This window comes from Arachis stenosperma, chromosome 5, assembly GCF_014773155.1.
Source record: "Arachis stenosperma cultivar V10309 chromosome 5, arast.V10309.gnm1.PFL2, whole genome shotgun sequence".
NCBI lineage: Eukaryota > Viridiplantae > Streptophyta > Magnoliopsida > Fabales > Fabaceae > Arachis > Arachis stenosperma.
Window position 1 is genome coordinate 118,477,383 of NC_080381.1, and position 22,408 is coordinate 118,499,790.

The 22,408-nt window shown below is 30.2% G+C and overlaps 2 protein-coding genes across 4 annotated transcripts; both read left to right on the forward strand.

Annotated features, from left to right (window-relative positions):
- Window positions 1–2,107: 2,107 nt before the first annotated feature.
- On the forward strand, window positions 2,108–6,764 carry LOC130980162 (polygalacturonase At1g48100-like). Of its 3 annotated transcripts, none has more exons than XM_057903807.1 (7): window positions 2,108–2,345; window positions 3,719–3,850; window positions 4,151–4,339; window positions 4,725–4,766; window positions 5,200–5,407; window positions 5,845–6,035; window positions 6,331–6,764. In XM_057903807.1, exons 1-7 carry the CDS (start codon window positions 2,163–2,165, stop codon window positions 6,745–6,747), a joined length of 1,362 nt encoding a protein of 453 aa, XP_057759790.1. In that variant the 5' UTR covers window positions 2,108–2,162; the 3' UTR covers window positions 6,748–6,764. The 3 variants fall into 3 exon arrangements, with proteins under 3 accessions (XP_057759790.1, XP_057759792.1, XP_057759791.1); XM_057903808.1 differs by having other exon boundaries at window positions 2,214–2,345; window positions 3,685–3,850; XM_057903809.1 differs by lacking the exon at window positions 4,151–4,339.
- Window positions 6,765–7,900: 1,136 nt separating this feature from the next.
- Window positions 7,901–11,103, forward strand: LOC130980163 (ADP-ribosylation factor 1). Its single transcript, XM_057903810.1, has 6 exons — window positions 7,901–8,162; window positions 8,790–8,860; window positions 9,433–9,552; window positions 9,852–9,970; window positions 10,601–10,682; window positions 10,863–11,103. The coding sequence occupies exons 1-6, from the start codon at window positions 8,015–8,017 to the stop codon at window positions 10,866–10,868; spliced, it is 546 nt and encodes a 181-aa protein (XP_057759793.1). The 5' UTR covers window positions 7,901–8,014; the 3' UTR covers window positions 10,869–11,103.
- Window positions 11,104–22,408: the final 11,305 nt, after the last annotated feature.

The following is a 22,408-nucleotide window of genomic DNA, read 5'->3' on the forward strand; positions in this document are numbered from 1 at the left end:
ATTGTGGTTTCTGATTATCTATTCTTGTCGTAACAAGAAAATATGTGAGAGAAGAAAGAAGCTAGAGGAAGAGAAAGGCATTATCATCAGATTTGTAACTGGTTATGTGTAAACCATCTCATTTCTATGATTTTGTAATTGGTCATAGGAAGAGAAATGCTTAAATTACATCATGATTGTAATTTCTAATTGAAAAACTAGAGATTGTGTAAAAGAACATTTTGTGGATTGATTTTGTAGGATCATGTTGAAAGATACCTTGAACTATCAGCAAACCAAATGTATCTTTAAAATTAAACAAATAAAAAATTTGCGTTTTTTAAAAGGAAAATCCAAATTATTTTTTTAAATTTTGTATTGAAATTAGCGGCGGTTTTATAACCGTTGCAAACAGTTCTAATAGGAAAAACGTTAGAACATTGCGGCAGTTTGAAACCACCGGTAAAAAATGAACTAAATTCTAATACATATATATATTGCGGCGGTTTAAGACCGCCGCTAAATTAATTGCTGCAAAATACTGATTCAACAATAATTATACCAGCGGTTGTTGAAAATTGTCGCAAAATCATCTCCCGGTATCAATATCCATGGCGGTCTAATAAACCGCCAAAATTTGATTTGGCGGCAGTTTAAAACCGCCGCTAATAGAAAAAAAAAACCGCCGCGATGTAGCACCTCTCTCGTAGTGGATATCTCTAATAAGTTGTAACTACTTGCTTGTGTATATAATTCTTTTCTACTAAAGCATACAAATTAAATCCATACTTATAAAACTATGTTGTGCTAATCGTTATAGACTTAATGTCATTGAAAATTCAGTACAGAAGGGGTTGAAATCGATTGTTTATTACGTGTATACCGAGAGATATTAGGCATCATTATTAATATTTAGTGTGTACGATAAAACTTTGAAGCCAAGTAACAATAATAACCTCATAATATTTAATAACTGAATTCATCAGTAGCCTTTACGTACTCAATTAATAAAAAAAATTAAAATTGAAAAAAAAAATTCAGCAGCCTTAGCAAGTGACAAATTAAGTTGATGATTATATTGTTGGTCAACGAAAAGATTATTATAGTAACTAGTAAGTGCATGGCGGCGTGAACGTAATGTCTCGGTCACGGATTAGTAGTACTGTTAGGATTTTTTATTCACTTAAAATAAAATAAATTTTTTTTTTATTTTTCATGGTATTCTTTAAGGAAAAGTCTAGGGGGCCAGCAGTTTTATTGAATTTTGGCCAGCATGTAATCAGCAGAGGAAGGTGAGCCATTGGATGAAATTTCACACCAATCTCACACCATCAAATTATCAATGATGGCTAGTTAATGGCTAACAATCACAAAAATTGCTGACCCCCTAGTATTGCTCATTTTTTAAACCAACAGATCAAGAACTAATTCATCACATATTTAAACTCTATTAAAAAATTTATCACCAATTAATTACTATATGCACAAGACAAAATTCAAATTCTTAATATTTGTTTAAGTAAATTAATAAACTATCTGCTAAATCAACAAAAGTTAGTTAAAAAAAGACTTATTATTTATCTTTTTTGCAAATCACATCATTGATGATAAGTATGTTTCAATTAATTAGAATCTGAAAAAAAAATCTTAATATTGATTGTTATAGTTTAGGATATTATAAAACCATTATTCCAATAGTTATATATTAGGAGTTGTTAGCACTATCTAAACATTATAAGTTAGTAACCAATTTAAAAAATTTAAAATAATGTGATTAAATAATAAAGAGGTAAAAAATAAAAAATTAAAAAAAAATAGCTTTATAAAGAGCTAGGTAAAATAATTATAAAAAAGAGGCAACTTATAAAAATTTGTTTATTATATCAAGTATTCTAACTTCTAAGTCGTGAGTTATCAATTCTAAATCACCACTTGTAATATATATATATATAGTGTTATGTCAATTTAAAATAGAGAAAAAATAAATATAATAATGAATAGAAAAAATAGCATCAATAATTGGACATCCCTCTTCCTATTGTATGTTGCATACATGCAATCAAGTTCCATTTTCTTATAAATACAGCATCAATTTCCTTCTTCTGAATATATGAAAAACATACACACACACACACAAAATATTCGTTATTCTGTATATAATTATATATCTCTATATTTAAAAAATGAAGTGGGTTGTGAACCAATTCACCTTTGCGTTGATTATTATTGCAACAATAGTGTTTTCAGCCTTTTCTTCAAGCTGTAGTGATGAACATTCATCAGCTGCACCTAACAACTCTGATCCTACCACTTTTAATGTCTTAGACTATGGTGCCAAAGGTGATGGTCATGCAGATGACACTAAGGTAATTAATAAAATTATTTTTGTATCGAATGTTACGTTATTATATGTTCCTCATTAAATTTCATGAGTTTAATTTTTAGAATAAACATATTTTTTATGACGGCTTAATAAATGAAATTTAATAAAATTATTAATAAACCTTTTTCAATACTTCGTTTGAGATAAAAAAAAATTCTATCTATTAATATTCTTTATTATAAAGTTAACCGACATTTCTATTGTAATACCTGGTCTTGTTTAATTTGTAGCAATTGTATTGGTTACAAAAAAATATTTAATGCTATTAGTATTATAATACAAGTGAGACGAGAATTAGCGACTTTTTTAGAATTTTACAGTGGTTTTAAACTAAAATTGTCGCAAAATGGACTACCAATAATTTAAGAATTGTTATTCTTTAACGCGTGAAAATTAAAATTTTTATGATAATTTTTAGTTATTACTGACGTAATTGCCGTAATATTAGAATATCCTATCCGTTTGTAAATAATTGAAGACAATAAATAATGGAATAATCATTAATTAAGAATATATGTAAAAAAATATTTTAAACATGTTAAAAATTAAAAGGAGAACTATTGTATTTTTTTAGATTAATATCTTTTCATATATAGTTCTAGTTTTTCTTTCCTAGTACATGTATATAATTATAATTTAAAATTATAAAAATATTCATGCAAAACATATATCCTTAATCATATATGTTTGCCATCACTACTAAAATTTTGCAGAACAAATTATTTAAAAATTGCAAAAAAAGTCTCATTGATTAAATAGAACTAATTACAAGATTTAGTTACACATGATAAAATTACTAATATAATTAAAAAATTCTTTATAATAAAAAAATATAATATAAAGTTTAAAATTTTAATATATTTATTGTGTATGTCTTAAAATAAAATATTTAAAAAATTTTATTGTTAACAACTTTAAGATGTGTATTTAAGACATATATTAGCTAAATCTTTAATTATATAATGTATGTATTATAACATATATTTGTTATCAATCCTCTAAAATAAAATTATTTTTTAATTTATGGTTAGTTACAAAAATATTCAATGTTAATTAAACATAATGACTAATTTCTTGTTATCTTATAATAGGTCTCTTGATTTAAAACACAATTGATCTGAAATTTTAAAACTTTTTCATACTCAAGAGGCCAGGAGAATCGAATCATCATCAATGCCTGATTAGACTAATAATAGCATCAGTCAATGGGTTAAAATTATATTGTTTAAATAGTAATTTTTGTTTAATTTACAAATAAAACTTCTCATATATTATAAACCATATATTAATAAGTGTGGCATAGTTATTCTATTAACTATCAGTCAACTTGGTATTATTACCACTCCAAAAAAAAAGGCCTTTGAAGATGCATGGGAAGCAGCTTGCAAGATAGATTCCTCAACAATGGTTGTTCCTTCTGGCAAAGTGTTCTTGATCAAACCAATATCCTTTGCAGGCCCTAATTGTAGACAAAACATTGTTTTTCAGGTGATGATTGATGATGATGAGTTACTTTATTACTTTTTTCTGTTGTTACAAATGTTTAAGGTAAAAACTTACATGCAGTTATCTTTATTATGTGAAATTGGTATTTAAAAACTGTTAGATAATTTGATAAATTTGACTAAATTACGGTCTAATTAATAATTTTTAACCATCAATTTTACATAAAAATAACTGCATGTGAACCTTCACCATTGTTTCAATCCTTATTTTAATTTTATCATATATGTAACCCATGCATATTTAATAATATTTCTTTTTTTTTCTAATAAAAAAATAATGAAGTTGGATGGGAAAATCATTGCACCCACAGACCCTAAATCTTGGGGCTCAGGGAGCTTGAAATGGATTGAGTTCACAAAGCTTAATAAGATTACAATAAAGGGTAAAGGTGTCATTGATGGTCAAGGTTCAGTTTGGTGGAATAATGATGATGATTCATCCGTAGAAGAATCAACCACATCTCCTTTTTCGGTAAATAAATTTATATAAATTTATAAACTAATCAAAATTCAAGAGAAAAAAGGGTTTCAACTATATATTGGAACCAAGTTGTAAAATCACATTTTTTAATAGTTAAAAACAAATCCACCCCTAAATATAATAATATGTCAATGGTTAATGTATAAAAAATTAAAAGAAGAAAAACCCTGTCATATATCCTTATTCAAATTATTACTTCACATATAGAGTAATAATATAAATATGAGTTCTTTAATTGATTTCTGGAAATAAATTTTATGATTTTTATAATAACAACTCCATCCGCTCCTTTTGAATTGTCTTTATCGATCTTTCTTTCAGTTTTAGTACTTTTTACTGAATATTATATTAATAATCGCACAATTATGTCAAATAGGTGCTTCCAAGCAGTGGAAAATTACCAAGCACTAAACCAACGGTAAGCATTGCACTTACAATTAACCTTTTTTTTTAAATGGAATAAAAATCCTCATAATGTATGTCTTCTATTTCTTTATATATAATAATAATGGAGGCAGCTAGAGTATATATATTATTATAGAGTTTAATTTGTTGCAAGTTTTATTTTAATTGGGGTTAGTTAGGAGGTTATTATTATAGAAGTTCATTGCATTTTTTATATTCTCTTATTTTTAAATTAATTTAGACTGATTGAGTGATTAATTTATTCATATTTTTAAAAAGAATTAAGAGTTTGAATTTTATTTTGTACATGTAAAATTTATTATTTAGTGATAAATTCTTAAATAGAATTTAAATTCACAATAAATTAGTCCTCAATAATTAAGTTTGTATTTAATCTATTATATTTCTCTTTCTTTCTATTTATTATTTTCAACACATGCATGCAGGCACTTAGATTTTATGGAAGCGACGGTGTAACAGTGACAGGCATAACAATTCAGAATAGTCAACAAATGCATCTAAAGTTTGATTCATGCACAAATGTTCAAGTTTTTGATATCAAAATTTCATCACCTGGTGATAGCCCCAACACTGATGGAATCCACTTGCAAGAATCCCAGAATGTGGTCCTCCATAGCAGTACATTTGCTTGTGGTAATTTTCATGCATTCAAATATTTTAAAGTGTATATACTATTTAAAATTGAATAATTTTACGTAATCAATTTTTTTCGACCAATATTAACTAAGTTTTTAAAATTAATTTATTTATCTTAAATTGACTAATTTTGATTAATTAAAAATTAATTTTTTTTAAATTTAGGTAAAATCTCTAGCATCTTTTATATCTTTACGTGATGAGGATAATTCTAAATATTTTTATCTAGGTTCTTATCCCAAAAATAATAATTTTTTATTTTTATTTTAAATTATTAATTATTTTGTTGTCAATAGTTCAAACCTGCATTATTTTACTCTCTAAAGTACTCAATAACAAGAACTTTAGAAAAGGCATATTCAATTTTCAGTTTTTCATCATGATCCTAATAATAAATTAAATGTGTTATTACAATATAGTTAATTATATTTCAGGAGATGATTGTGTGTCTATACAAACCGGATGTTCCAACATATTCATACACGACCTCAATTGTGGACCAAGTCATGGTATCAGCATTGGAGGCCTAGGAAAGGATAACACCAAAGCCTTTGTTTCAAATATCACTGTCCAAAATATTAATATCCAAAATTCCCTAACTGCTGTCAGAATCAAGTCATGGCAGGTATATATTAATTAATTAATTAATTACCATATACATGCATATATACATAGGTCATTCTATTACGACTATATTACGATAATTATGATATTTTAAAAAATATTATTTAAAATAATATTACTAAAATATAAAAAATATAATTTTAATTTTAATAATATTTATATAATCACTATAATAACCGTAACACATTCATACTAAAATCTACCTACCTACATACATACCCTAGCTTAGTTAATTGAGTGTATATTATTTAACCGAATTTGTTGCATGAAAACCACATACATATATATATATGCAGGGAGGATCTGGGTCATGCAAAAATGTAATGTTTTCCAACATCCAAGTTTCCGATGCTGAGACTCCTATAATAATTGATCAATACTACTGTGACAACAGCAAGTGCAAGAATTCCACGTCAGCAGTGGCAGTATCAGCAATAAACTATGTTAATATCAAAGGAACATACACAAAAGAACCTGTCCGTTTTGCATGTAGTGATAGCGTACCTTGTAGTGGCCTAACACTTGATAACATAAGCTTGGAACCTAGTAAAGGGGTTAAGGATAGTGCTCCATTCTGTTGGAAAGCATCTGGCAAATTGAACACCAAAACGGTACCTCCAATTACTTGTCTACAGCAGAGTAGCAACACATTCAAATTAGGGATTCATATGTTAACCAGCAAAGGTTTTAATTTTCTTAGAGAATTATTATAAAGTATTATTCGTATGGAGATTCGTTTTTACATGAAGATGAAGAATAGTTTTGTATTTATATTTTCATCAAATTTTAACTCATGTTTATGAATAATGTTGTGTATTAAGCTCTTTTGGTATATATACTTTGGCTACTTTATTTTCTGTTGAATAAATTTTAACACAGTTTTTATTTATATAAAAGTATTATTTATATACTAAAATTAATTATTATGTATTATGTATAAATATATATGTAATTTAATTTATTTTTAATATATATTTTATATTTTAATGTATATACTACACTATGATTAATTTTAGTATGCATCTGATGATTGTTTATAAATGTATCTTCTCATTTTAGAGTTGCCAATATTGTACTAACAAGTACCTTAAAAACAATTGTTAAGGTTATTTAAATTAGAAGTTATTATTAATATTATTTGTAATAAATACACTATTAAACCATTGTAAACTTTAAAGTTTAGATTTTCAATAAAATTCTTATAAAATTTACAATAAAATACTTTATATTAGACACCTTAATAAATACTCTCATAAAATTTTCTTTATTTTTATGTACCACAAATAATTCTTATTCGCCATTGACAAAGAAACAATTTATAGTCCTCATTTCTTTCTAAAAGCTAATTTTGTGGATATCAAATTATAAAAATTGTTAGACAAAAAAAAAAAAAAGAAAAGGCTTAATTCACTCTCCACCTCACTTTTCACTCCTCCAATTTTTCCCCAAAAAAGGAATATCATGGATAATAAACCTTTCACTTTTAAACCAAACCGGCCCAATCCCAAAGAAACAATTTTTGTGAATTTTTAGTTAAATAACACAACATATACGAGCGTTTCTTTTATTAAAAAAAAAAGAGATATAGAGAATCAATACCTTGAACCAAAAAAATAAATTTGAGTTGGTTGGATAGTCATTTATGTGTTCGTTCAAGTATTAGAAGTTTGAATTCTATCTTAATAACAATCTATTAGCTAGTTACAAATTTTTAAATAGAGTTTAAATTCGTCACGGATTAGATTAGAGGATACCGTAAGCAAGGAAAAAAACTACCTTCATCCAAAAAAGAAAAAAAAAATCAATACGACGGCGTATTACGGGCAATTGTGATTCACTCAATTAAATAGCGGTTTTAAAGAGAAATTCTCTCTCTTTCTCGTTGTGTGTTTTTCCGTATCTCGAATCGCTCTTCTCTGCAACGCCAAAAGCTCCTTCGAAAACCTCGACTACGAGAAGAGTGATTGAAGCTTTGAAGGGATGGGGTTGACGTTCACGAAGCTGTTCAGCAGGCTCTTCGCGAAGAAGGAGATGAGGATTCTGATGGTTGGTCTTGATGCCGCTGGTAAGACTACAATCCTCTACAAGCTCAAGCTCGGAGAGATCGTCACCACTATCCCCACCATTGGTCAGTTTTCTCCTTTCACGCCGTTTGATCTATGTAACCGATCCCGCCTTTGTTGTTGTTCTTTGTGTGTTTCTGCATCGAATGTTATAGATAGAGAAAGTTAGGGCTTTAAGAGAAATGATCATAAAATTCCTACAAATTAAAAATCTTGCTCACATCTATTAAATAAATAGGTCATGGATATTGTACAAATTACAACACATGCTGTTGTTCGAGTGGAATTTTGAATTAGGTTAGGAGAATTATTGTTAGGCTTAGCATTAGGGGAGGCTATATCAATATTCAATACTTGTACAGGAATAAGTTATATCTCATACTAGATCTATCATCCATCTGGCATGAAAGTGGAAACTTATTAGTTGTGATGAATACATGTGCTTAAGCTAAAGTATCTTATAAAAGATATGGCCTCTGTGGATTTCTGATTAAAATTTGCAAAAGATTATTTACAATTTCCTGATGTATGGGAAAAAAAAATGAACTGTTTGATTAACATTATGGTAGACATTGTTGTATTATGTTTGTTAAAGCAGCATTTGCTCTTGGTAGATAACTAAGGTTGCCAATGTTAGGCTCAAATATATAAGCCTAAAGTAATTGGGACTCATTTCTTTTCTCTCTCTGCAGGATTTAATGTTGAGACCGTGGAGTACAAGAACATCAGCTTCACTGTGTGGGATGTTGGTGGTCAGGACAAGGTATAATGGCTTTCCTTGTCTACTTACCATTTAGGCTTCTTAGTTCCCTCTGGTGGCAGAGAGCTTATTGAAGTTATGTGTTTATGATTTGGAATCATAAACCGTCTTTAAGCCTCTGTTTGATTGTTGAAGAAAATTGAGGATTCTATGCCAATTTGAAGCTGGTTTCTCTGTTTCTTATCAAGATTTGGTCTGGGTGGAAGTGTATTGCTCCTTTATTATTTTGGTAATGCATATTGGGGTTTTAGGCATGGGTATGTGTAATTTGCATGTTTTAAGCCTGTAACTGTTATTGAGTGACAAGGTGAAGAATAAAAATCGAAATGGAAGGGGAGTGCGTCATGGTCATTCATGTTGTGATTGCTTTAGTTCCACACGTTGCTTAATCATATCAGTCTACTAAGATGATGTATGCATTTTTCAGCTGATGGTGAATATTTATCTTTCCAGCAAGTTTTATGCATTAATTATGGATGTGGAATGTTTGCCTAGTGTTATAGTACCAATTTGGAACAGTTTTAACCATGATAGGCATTATATGATTGTTGAATAATATTATTTTCTATCTGTAGATCCGTCCATTGTGGAGGCACTACTTCCAGAACACTCAGGGTCTTATTTTTGTGGTTGATAGCAATGACAGAGATCGAGTAGTTGAAGCAAGGGATGAGTTGCACCGGATGTTGAATGAGGTATATGGTTTTGATAGCTATGGTTTTGGTGCCATTACTCAATATTATCCTTTTTATCTATTTATTTACTCAAAATTATCCTTTGTTATCTATTTTTTCCAATTGTCCTTTTATGCCCTTGCAACTGATGTGGAATGGGGTATATATGGTTTTATGGCCTTTAAAGCTTGTCACACACATACAGACAAAACAGACATTCTTTATCGGAATATTTTGTCACTTGTTAAACTTTGTCCTAGAAATGATTTTTTGGGGGAATTTATAACATTGATGTGTGAATCTGGTTGTTTTTGTTTCAGGATGAACTGAGGGATGCTGTTTTACTTGTTTTTGCCAACAAACAAGATCTTCCTAATGCAATGAATGCTGCTGAAATTACTGACAAGCTTGGACTTCATTCACTCCGCCAACGCCACTGGTATTGAGATCTTACATTTTCCATTTAAATCAAATGTGTAATTCCAAGGAATCACAATTGCAATTCTTACAATCTTTGTTATTTTGTCGGTGTAAGGTGTTTGACTCTGCTCAAACCCTCAAACTGTTGTCTTAGGTTTAGTTTGGTAAAGCTTTTACTTTTTAAAAGTAGTTTATAAAAGTTAACTTTTAAAATATGGCTTTTTTAAAAGTTGTAGCATTTATGTTTGGTAAATCAAATTAAAAATAGCTTTTAATAAATACAAGCAACATCAATTGCATTTGGTAAAATAGCTTTAAAATTTAAAAATACTATAATAGACATAAATGTAAGCATTAAATTTGAAAATTAGTTAACATATGAGGTTATATTAGACTTTTAAATTTTGAAAAGTACAAGTCAACTTTGAAAAGTTCTATCTTAGCTACTTTCAAAAGTACCTTGATCTTTTAAAAGTTGCAAGCATAAACACATGGTTTTTTTTGTTTACCAAACACAAAATAAGGAGTTTGAGCTCTTAAAAAGCACAAGCACCTTTTCTAAAAGCTTTATCAAACCAAGCCTCAGAATGATGATTTTGCTATAAAGTATAAACTACTCATTCTCATGCAATGACATTATTCATTTCAGGTACATCCAGAGCACTTGTGCAACCTCTGGAGAGGGTCTCTACGAGGGTTTGGACTGGCTTTCCAACAACATCGCCAGCAAGGTAAGTCACATTGCTGTAGTGCAATCTTATTAAGATAGAATTATTAACGGCATATATCAATAGAATTATCGGTATTCTCTTGGAAGTTTGTGCTGTAATTGCTTTAGCAGTAAACTCTCTCTTAGATAGTTCGTAACATGATGAGTGATGACTGCTACTCTTATCCGTTAATTTTTGTAGGCATGAGACTTGAAAAATTTTGGTGTGGTCTGGTAATTCCACGCTTGTGTGGCGGTTCTTGGAGAAGGATGGTGTTTACCTTTCAAGTGAATGGATGTAATAGCAGAATGTTTTGTTAGAAATATTATCCACTTCACTCTGTAACTTGGGTTTGTACCTTGTATGATTGCTTAAATTAGCTAATACTTTTAGCTATAATTGGAACTCTTGCAATCTCATTTGGCTACCACCTTTCATCGTCTTTTCATTTGTTAGTTTGATTATCAGTTGCTTATTTCTGTGTTCTTGTTGTGTTGCTGGCCAAAAATAGGATGCTTTAAATGCTCTCGTATTGGGTCAACATCATAGATTAGAGAAGCCGAGTCGCATCCAATGTTATCTTAGAGTGGCAATTTCATTCTTTATATAACTTTTATAAAAAAAGCAATTAGATGAATTGTCATTTCATTCGGGTATCAATACTCATAAATTGACAAATATCTCATATAAAACCCGTCTCTCTTACCAACATAACACACTCTTGAATTGAGTCATCCACGTATGTTCATCTTTCTTTTCCTTCTCTTTTTTCCTTCTTTGCCAACGCCGCCGTATACACCAACCATACTCCTCTCTCATCAAAGTATAGAGATGGTAAGGGGAAGACAGTATTATGGTGTGCTCTTGTTTGAAAATAGCATAATTATCAAATGTCTCTCTTGAAAATTGATATTTTAAAAGAAAAATAATCTGTTGACAGTATTAATCAACACTTTTTTTTTTGTTTTACATTTAAATTAACACTAACTAATCTTCTCATTTTTATATATTAAAAGTATTCGTTTCCTAACATTTTCCATCTTAGTGTACGATGGAATCATGGACATGAGTTGGAAAATGTTCATTTGAAACTTAAAAAGGAGCTAACAACAAACAATTATAAGGGAAGAGAGTGGCAAAAACAATTCCTGTTAGCTGTTATAATTGAGACAATCGCGATTCTTTCACTACTTTTGTGGAAGAAGGTTGTCGATTCACTCGATTGTCTCAATTATTCTTTTTAAAAAAAATGCTATTTTGGCAATCAGATACTACAATTCATTTTATAACATTAGTCATACGAACATGCATGTAAGTTAGTCATTTAACACATTACTTTAGAAAGTTTGTAATATTAATAAGTAAAAGTCTGTAAATTATTTAATAGAGCCTCTTCCATTCAAATTTACACAAACCCATGTAAAGTTTTTTATCTTGACGACCGTACAAACTTACACAAGATAAGCCTTAGGCTGAACTTGTCGAAGTAAATTACAAAACTCTATTGTCAAAATATCCTTTTCCATTGTTTAAATAGCATAGCTGATTCACAAAACTATATAATATCCAACATTTACATCACTAATAGAATTACATAAAAATCAATCCTAGTTTTTCACTTGCTCCTATTCTTATGTTTCGACCTACCCCACGGACACATACTTTGTTTTCCAGGTCCACATTTCGCCACCTATTTCTTTCTCCTAACCCTTGTTCCCTATTGTTACAAAACAGTACTTCATAATATTTTCAAGCGTGAGTGCCTAACTTTTCATTCATATCCCCTTAGCCTTAAGATTACTATTACTTCGAATAGAAAATTAATCTTACTGTTTATCCATGGTATCCCTCAACCCGGTAGACCAATGACTAATCCGTTGCAGATCGGAACTCTATTTAATTTTTCATTGGCCAATAAATTGCTGCATATACAAAGCATGATTCAAAACTCCAATACTTACTTAAGCGGACTAATGAACTAACTATTAAACTAACCCAAATTAGTTAAATTAAGCTTATTGTTAATATACTTTATGCATGCAATATTATGCATGCTAGTAGCTAGTGATCATTCGTATACAAAGTATATCACAAGATTCATATTTCCCAAATATATAATCTAAAAATAGTTTATAAGTAGTGTGAGATAATTCTCACCACTTGAACCACCTTTTGGAGTCAACCGAATTAAGTTCACTCAATCTTAATTCTAATAAAGTTGTTCTGTTAATTATTTTACATCCCTAGGAAATAAATAATTATAAAGTAATGATGTATTTGAACCATCAACCGATTTTGTAATGTAATATAAGAAGAAGGGAAATTAAGAAAAGCAATTGTAAACAAAATTGAAATAAAATTTAACCCATCTTAGTGGCCCCAAAATATGATTTCGGTTCTATCAAAAATCGAATTTGAACCTTAAATTTATGTTATATATGCTATTCAAATACCTTAATTTATCAGTGAACTTTTTTTGGCTGAAGTATTTTTTTTTCTTTTAAAAAAAAATAGTCCTGAATAATCCCCTTCCCAATAATGAGAAGAAAGTTCAATTAAATTTTGTACGCTTTCAGATCTTATATTTTAATTAAGTAATTTCAAATAAAATTTTCTGTATGTATATATCTGATTTTTTTAAAAAATGATTCTATATATAAATTAAACTAAACACATGAATCTACACTATGAAACACTAATTAGTGCTATCACTACAAAGCATGTGGACCTATCATGGTCTTTTAAACTTGAAAAAAAAAAAAAATCAGTGATGACATCTTACTCTATTGGCCACAAAATATGTATGTGGTTGGGAATTAAGGGCCTCTAATTAAAAGGTTTTAAGCCCTAATATAATTAGTGAATTGTAATTTCATTAATTAGTTGTTATCACATGTGAATGCAGCTACATAATTAAGATCCCAAGCAACAACAACAATAATAATAATGGGGACACACTCCTCCAAAGTCTTGCTAGCCACTAATCCCATGTTATATATCTTTTATGCCAATTAACATTTAGAAAGGGAACTAAATAATTTCCAAGTAAAGGAACCCCATTATGGCTCTTTAGCAATGTTTTTGGACTCTAATACTTAAATGATTTGGAATCTCAATACACTAAAGAGGCTTCTTAAATAGCTTACGCGATCTATGGACCAATGCAATAACACAATCCATCCCTTGCTTTTAGAATAATTTTTATACATTCATTGATTAGTCACAATGCAAGATCATGGTACCGAATTTATTTATTATTCAAAGTTAGAATTTAACTTTAATCTTATGCACTGCTAGGTGCTAGCATAAGAATTGTCTCTTAATTAACGTTTTTCCTCCTGCTATTCTTCAACATGACAGATAAGAATTAATTTATGGAGGATCGAAGTTTTATTTAAAGTTTGATTCTAATTAATGTGTTGCTATATACACAATATAATATTTGAACTTTAATATTTACTTAAACAAACAGTAAGTTGAATATTGAATCGATCTAAATTAATTATCTTTTAATTAATGTTCGTGTCGTCATGAATCACCTTTTACAAAAACTGAAGTAATTAATTAAATAGAATTATATGAATAATTTTATATATAAATTACACACACATATACATACGAAACATGTCAGAGTAACTAATGGAGCGAAACGATCATTACCATACATATCCTATATCCAAATAGAAATATGCAGGTTTTACTTAAATCCATCCATACTCGATCAACTGTTAAACAGGACAAGATAAGTCAATTTGAATCGATTTAAATTGTCATCCCTACTCATAAATTCAAACTATAGTCTATGACAAATAAATAAGGTGGTTCATCTATTTTAGAAACCATATTGTAATCTATTTATTTTTAATTGATATATTACTTGAACATTTTGGATCCATGCATACAAAATGGGGTAAAGTGCATGCGCAAGTCCAAAAAATTCTCAACGTCAAACTTGGGAGTGTAGATATTGAAAAATAAACAATTATATTACCTTGTGTCGAAAATTCAACTTTTACTTAGAATAATGGGGATAATAATGATCCAATTCTAGACCTATCAATTTTACAAAAAATGCTACTACAATAACAACTGTCATTAACAAATATATCAACAATTAGAAAATAAGTAATGTGTATGTATAAGTATAGTATATTCTAGAATACATGTGTATGTGTATTTCTCCTTTTTTTTTTTTAAATTGTTGATGTCGTAGTTGTTGGTGGTTGTTGATATATCATTACCCTAGATTTAAAGACTATTTAATACATACCACGTTATAAATTGTTTCAATATATATTTGTAATTTCCAAATTTTAATATAATATTTATTGAGTAGCTTTTACTTTTATCCTCTATATATAATATGAATAACAAAATATTTACACTATCAATTTATAAACTTTTGATTGAGTTTTTAATTATTTTTTTCACATTTTACATAGGACTTAAAATGAACCAAACTCGTTAGGTCAATCTATTTACTTATTTAAATGGATAAGTTTTGTCTCTAAAATTAAATCAATTTAAATTTTAAGCTAAACGGACCGAATCCAATTAACCCAAAAAATGACGGGTTAAACAGGCAAGTCTAAGGACTAAACGAGTAGTCTGTTTATTTTTTTTTTTACGTTTTTTAAAAAACAGTAGTACTTTTAGTCAATATTTTTTTTAATTCGACTCACAAACTAAAAAAAATACTATTTGTTTAAGATTTTTGATCTAAAAGTGATATTTTTGTTAAAATATTTTTAAAAAATAAAATAGAAAGGTAAAGGAGTTAGCCCATTTAACCCATTGGACTAATTATAAACGGTTCAAACTAAAAAATTATGGCTCACGAATGAAGCGAGTTTAAATGAGCCGGATCTAAATTAAATGGATTGAACTAAACCGTTTGACAGCCCTATTCCACAATATTCCTTAATTTAAAAAGTCAAGACTAATTCACTGTAGATTTGAGTTTGATTTAAGAGTTTGTCAAAAGTCAATGAATTACTTAATACACAAAGTAGAATTAAAACTCTAATATCTATTTAAATAGACAAATAAATGAATTAATCATTCGACTAACCAAATTAATTATTTGAGTTTTTAATTAGGGTGTAAATGAGGATGGAATTAATTATAATAACTTATAAGATAGGTAATCCCATGCGCTAGGGAGAAATAGTACGGGTTAAATAGAATCATTAATTAATTTGAAGAGGTACACTCAAAATGAAAACCCAAAACATGGATTTCCCAAAGTAGTAATTCTTTTATGCAACTTTACTTGGTGTCTGAACTAATAAGTGATGCTTATAGGTGTGAAAAATTTAAGGAAGAAGACACACTGATTTCATCAGATAATGAGTGGCTAATACTTGATTCAAGTTAGGCATTGGTCTATTAAAATCAAAGATTATATTTATTTTAGTCTAAACCATGGATCATGATTTGATATACGGCCACTATACTTTTCTCATCCTTAAAGCCACACACGATCTTATATTATTGATTAATAAATTATATAAACAATTGTGGCCACATTTTTCATTTAATTATTCTAATAATCTAATTCTAGATTATTATTTTTGTGGACTTCCTTCCACACTTCTAGAAGAATATCTTATACTTTCCCTTAACTTGTGTTAAGGTTGCTATTAAATATTAAATAATAGAGGATTAAATAAAGGCTAAGCTAAATTATTATAGAGGGTGATGGAACTTATCATGTGCGTACGTGCTAATGTGATAACAAAAAAGCATTCGTCATTCAATTGTCAATCTCTGGTTAACAAAAGGACCAAAAAGAAAAAAACTACTTTTTTTTTCTTTATTATAACTTGCTTACTACTACAACAACTACTAGTTTACTACTACTAAATAAAAAAATTTTAAGGTTAGTAATTTTTAGTATTATTGGTCATTAGTTGATTAGTATAAATATTAAATTATTTTTAATAAATAAATTTTATTAATTTATGTGTATAAATTCTAAAAAATATAAATATAAATTATTTTATTTTATGTACGTAAATTTTGATAAATATAAATATAAATTATATATTTTTTTATACAAAATTTCTGTAAATATAAATATAAATTATTCCTAACCATATAGCATTGCTCCTAATAAATTCAATATAAATTCGAGTGGATATATTACAAACATTTTAGCCTTTTACTTTCATTCATATCAAATTGTGAAAAAGTATTTGTTATAAAATAAAAAAAGACAATAATTTATAGTTTGAAACTTTGATTCATCGAAATTCTTTTTCTTCAGAAAAAAAAGGAGTGGTCAATTATTGAAGGAAATTTTCAAAATTAAATGAGGAGAAACTAAAAATGTATATTTTCTTAGGAACATATAAAAATGATTATAATTGGCCCGTGGGGCCTAAAGTGATATATAGAATGAAACATGAAAGAAATTTTCAATACGAAATTAAAAAGAGGAAGAAGTTTTATAGATGAGTCATGATTAAATGTGTTGTCAGTTTTGTCGTTGTTTTCTAGAATACGTCGTTAAGAGCATTCTTCTTGAAAATATAACGGCAACAAAAAAAATTTTGTTATTCACGGTATTTTTTTGTAATAGTACATTCAAATACTAATTTATCACAAATTTAAATTTTATTTAAAAATTATTATTAATTAATGAGTTGTTACATACATTAAATAAAATTTAAATTATTGATATTTACTTAAATTAATGACTCAATTAGTTCAAATTAATTATGACAACAAAATTATTTTAACAAACTTCAACTTAAAAAATATAATAACCAACAAAATAATTAATAAACGTACTTTTATTCTTAGAGAATATAAATATTCATCAGACTATCTCTATTATAAACATTAAGACAAACCACGCTAATATAAATATTTAAATGAACTACCAACTCAATTTCTGTTTATTTTGTAGAATGATAAAATAACTCCTAACGAATAAAGTAATCTACTTCGGTCTCTGTTCTATATTTTTGTGACACAAGATAGTTCCTGTGGTTGAATCTTTAATAACTATGAATGGAAAATACTGAACTGTCATGGTGAGCATGTGTTAGCTTGCTGATGTGGATGAATGCTGCAGACGTAGACATCTCAAATAGTCAGAGAGTTAATTGTTCCCATCCATGTCAACCAAAACGACCTCCCTTTACTATCTTCGCTCAACTGCTACGCCGGAATGGAGGAACCGCCATCACCGCCCACCTCCGCCATCTCCAACGCCCGCACTCGGAGCTACTGGTGGTGGAGTAAGCAAGACTTTTTCTGGAGCCCTCATTCTGGAGCTTCACCACCTACCGGGCCGCCCTTGCTTCCGCGTGCCCCTGGCTAAGGGATCGCCTCCTCAGCCTCTCTTCTGACAACAATGAGCTCAATGTCCTTCCTCACGCTAGTGAGAATCCCATGTGCCACTGTCTCACCACCTGGGACCTCACTTGGCTCGCTTTCGGCTCCGTCGTCGGCTTCGGAATCTTTGTAATCACTGGCCAGGAGGCCCGCACCAACACCGGTCCCGCCATCGTTCTCGCCTAAGCCATTTCTGGCTGCTCCGCCCTCCTCTTCGCCCTCTGTTACACCGAGTTCGCAGTCGACGTCCCCGTCGCAAGCGGTTCTTTCTCCTTCCTTCGCATCGAGTTTGGGGACTTTATTGCCTTCCTTGCCGCCGGAAAGATCCTCCTTGAGGCCGTTATAGGCACTGCCGACCTCAGCCGTTCGTGATTCTCTTATTTTGCCAGTATGATCAAGAACGATCTGAATTTTTTCCGAATCTGGGTGAATTCTTTTCAAGAAGGGTTCAACATGCTGGACCCAATCATCTTGCAACACGTGGCATTAACCTACCACGTTATCATACCACGTGGTACTTAACATGATACGTTATCATCTAACTAATGGAAGGACCAATTCCACTTATGTTTTATTTTTTAAGAATTAATATAATTAATTTAATCTTTCGAGAACCAACTTAAAAAACAGATAATTAGATATTTTTTTATAATTTTACACTTAAAGTTATTATAATAATATAAAAAAATTTATTTAGAATGAAAGTAATGTGATTAAGTGTAATTTACTTAGATATAATTAAAAAATAATTGAATATTATGTACAGTAAAAAATTGATATTATTAAAGGATAAAACTAAAATTTATTTCTATGTATCATTTATGTCCCCAATATTTTCGTACTATTTAAGTCCCTAACGTTTTAAAATTGTCTCAATTTTGTCCCGCCGTCAATTCTATTAATGAATCCCTAATGGCAGGACAACATTGAGTCAATTTTGAAACATTAGGGACTTAAATAGGACGATTGAAACGTTAGGGATAACTTTGGGACTTACCCCAAATGTTGGGGACAAAAATGATACTTTACTCATTTGATGATGACAAACATTATTTTATTTGGTTAAACACCCAATTAGATTTGATTGCATTAGGTTAAGTGATGCAGGCCAAAAGTCAATGTTGCAGCAGCCCAAATAAATGGAACACAGGATCAAAAGCTCTCAAAGTGTGCAAAACTTACAAGCAAGGCCTAGTTACAATACGTCAAAAGAAATCACTTGGGCTGAATAAAAAGAAACAAACCCAAGCCCATGTATGCTCACTAAAGTTTATTCCACCAACGTGGTACCTTCCAAAGCCAATGTTCACTTTTTTCTTTCGGTCAGATATAGAGAAAAGAGAGAGAAAGCTTCTTTCTTCTTGATCACTTCATCAAAGAAGAAAGAAAGAGAAAGGTTAAGTAAAAAGCAAATGTCTAATTGCCCAAAACAAACCATGTTTAGCTAAGTCAGAAGATAAAGGTGATTTATTTTCATTTGCATGCATGTTAATTTCTTCACTCCTTCTCCAACTTTCTGCAACACTATTTTTGGATAAATGGAGAAAGAAGTCTTTGATCTCTGCTGCTGTAAATCAATGGTTTACAAAGTTTCTTGGAGGCAAAGCACATTCTTAATGGTGCAGATTTGGATTTACCATTGAAACAATTTTTCTTTGCTAATTTGATGTCTTCGGTCAAACAAAAAGAACCAGCTTTAAAATCCCTAGGGGGTTAATTGAAGAAAGTGTAATGACAAGATTGGAAGCACACGGCTTGAGGAGTTGACTTGGTAGAGAGCAACTCAACAACATGCAAGGAGATACAAAAGACAATTTTTTCATTATTCTGAAGCGAATGAGACATAACCAGTGTTTTAAGGTTTATGTTTTGAGAAGAGTTCTCTGAAGAAGTTCATCAACTTGGACAGTGCTTCCTAGTCAAAAGAGCATTCTATCAGAATGAGGAACTAAATTAGAGGCAAACAAATCTGATTTATCACATAGCAAAGAGGCTGTTGAAGCATTAATCTCCTTTATGTTTTACAGATTGTAATTTTCTTTTCAATGTTTATCTGTCTGTAATTTCTTGAGGTAAAAGGCTGAATGAGAGAGTTCTTAAAAGAGCCTAAGAGTGAAAAGAAGCAGAGAGAACACTTGAGTGAAAAGTCTAGAGTGATTTCAGATTTCTTTAGGTTGATTCTGTGTCTTGTATCTTGTACCAGCGAGGTACCCCTTAGTTGGGTGAGCACAAAGAGTGAAGAGTTAGGTATTAGCATAGCTAAGTCAAGTTAGGTTAGAACTTGATAAGAAAAGGATTGTGTCAATCTTGTGGAATTAGTGTATATAATACTTTAACTATAGTGGAAATTTCACCACAGTTGTGGTGGAGACTGGATGTAGGTTGCATTGCACAAGGCAATTGAACCAGGATACATGATGGTGTCAGCTTCTCTCTTCCCTTCTCTGTTCTATTTTCTGATATTCATGAGACAAAATGAAATTGTCTCATAAATTTTTCGCTGTTGAGTTCGAACAGAATCCAAGTGAAAGTTTATAAGTTAAGCCATGTTTCCTTCGAAGTCAAAGAAGATCATAGATTCAACCCCGCTCCTTCTCTAAACTTTCTACAACCTTCAATTGGTAATCAGAGCCAAGGTCTCAAGAATAAAGTTTCACCGCTTGGATCAAAGGTCCAATAGCAAATAACTTGGGCACAACCACAGTTGCCTATACTCTAACTGAAGTCCAGTCAAACAATAGGCATCCCTTCTTCAACGGGAAGAACTATGCCTACTGAAAAGAGAGGATGAGGATCTTCATTTAATCCATTGATTACAACATATGGAAAATTATTGTGAGCGGCCCCAAGATTCCAACAAAAACAAGTGCTAATAGAGAGGTGACTCCAAAAGAAGAAACTAAATGGAACGATGACGACAAGAAGAAAATGGAGTTGAATGCTAAAGCCATCAACCTTTTTCATTGTGCTATCAACTTTGAAGAGTACCGAAAGATGTCTAGATGCAAGACAACCAAAGAAATCTAGGACAAACTCCAGGTTACACACGAAGGCACTAAACAGGTCAAAAAACGAGGATTGATATGTTGCAAAAAGAGTAAGAGATGTTTAATATGAAGGATGGAGAAAGCATTGATGCAGTGTTTGAGAGATTCTCAATCATAATCAACAACCTTGATGCTATGGGTACAACCTACTTAGAACAAATCCTAGTGAGAAAACTCCTTAGAAGCCTCACAAAGGAATGGGAAACAACTGTCACATCCTAGCCGAGAGTAATAACCTAAGCCCTATAACCTATGATGAGCTAAGAGGAAAACTCCTTGCCTATGAACCCACACACATAAACCCGGACTCAAAGAAAAAGGGAATAGCCCTCAAGTCAAAAATAAAATTAAAAGAGAGTGAGTCTAGTGATAGTTTTTTAGATGATGAACTTGTATTTTTTGTTAGGAGACTTAGAAGGATAATAAAGAACAAAGACAAGTACAAGGGTTCAAGCTCAAAAGAATACAAAAAGGACTTGAGCAAGGTGATTTGTCATCATTGCAAGGAGGCTGGACATTTTAAGTTCAACTGTGCGAAGTTCAAGAAGGAGGACAAAGGGAAGAAAGAAAAGAAGAGAGTGCTCATGGCATCTTGGAAGGATCTTGAGAATGACTTGAATGAGGAAGAAGACTCTGAAGGTGAAGATAAAATCTGCTTCATGGCTGGTAATGATCAACTTGATGAGGTAAATTATTATGACTTGTCCATAGATGATTTACATGCTATAATTGATGATCTTACACTAAATTTCTCAAAACTGTTGGATAAGTACAATAAATGCAAATCTGAAAAGGAAATGTTGAAAGTTGAAATAGAGAAAAGGTGAAGGAAACTGAATGTGCCTTGGATATTATTGAAGAAAACAGATTTCTAAAATCTGAACTTAAAAAAACTAAAAGCAAAGCACATTGTGGATCCTTCTCAAGAGCTTATTGTTGAAAACAAAAGATTAAATGAAATGATTAAAAGGCTGAATGGTAATTTAGTAAAATTTGCTCAAAGTTCTAGTAACTTGGACAAATTACTTGCAAGTCAAAGACCATTGTTTGAAAAATCTGGTTTAGGTTATATAACCAAGGAAAGTGCAGTTTTTAATGATTCCTCTATGAAATTTGTGGCTTCTTCATCAAAAACTAAATCCAAATCCAAGAAACCTGGTCTTGGATATGCTCCCACACATGAGGAGGAATTTGATGAATTTCATACTAGTGAAACTGAGCCATCTTCAAAAACCGAACCCATATCAAATAGGCCAGGTCTAGGATACATTTCGAATAATGAGGCTGTTTTAAAAAATCTACCATTTTACAACAAAACCTCACATTTGAAAAGTCCAAAAGCTTTCAAAAATTCTA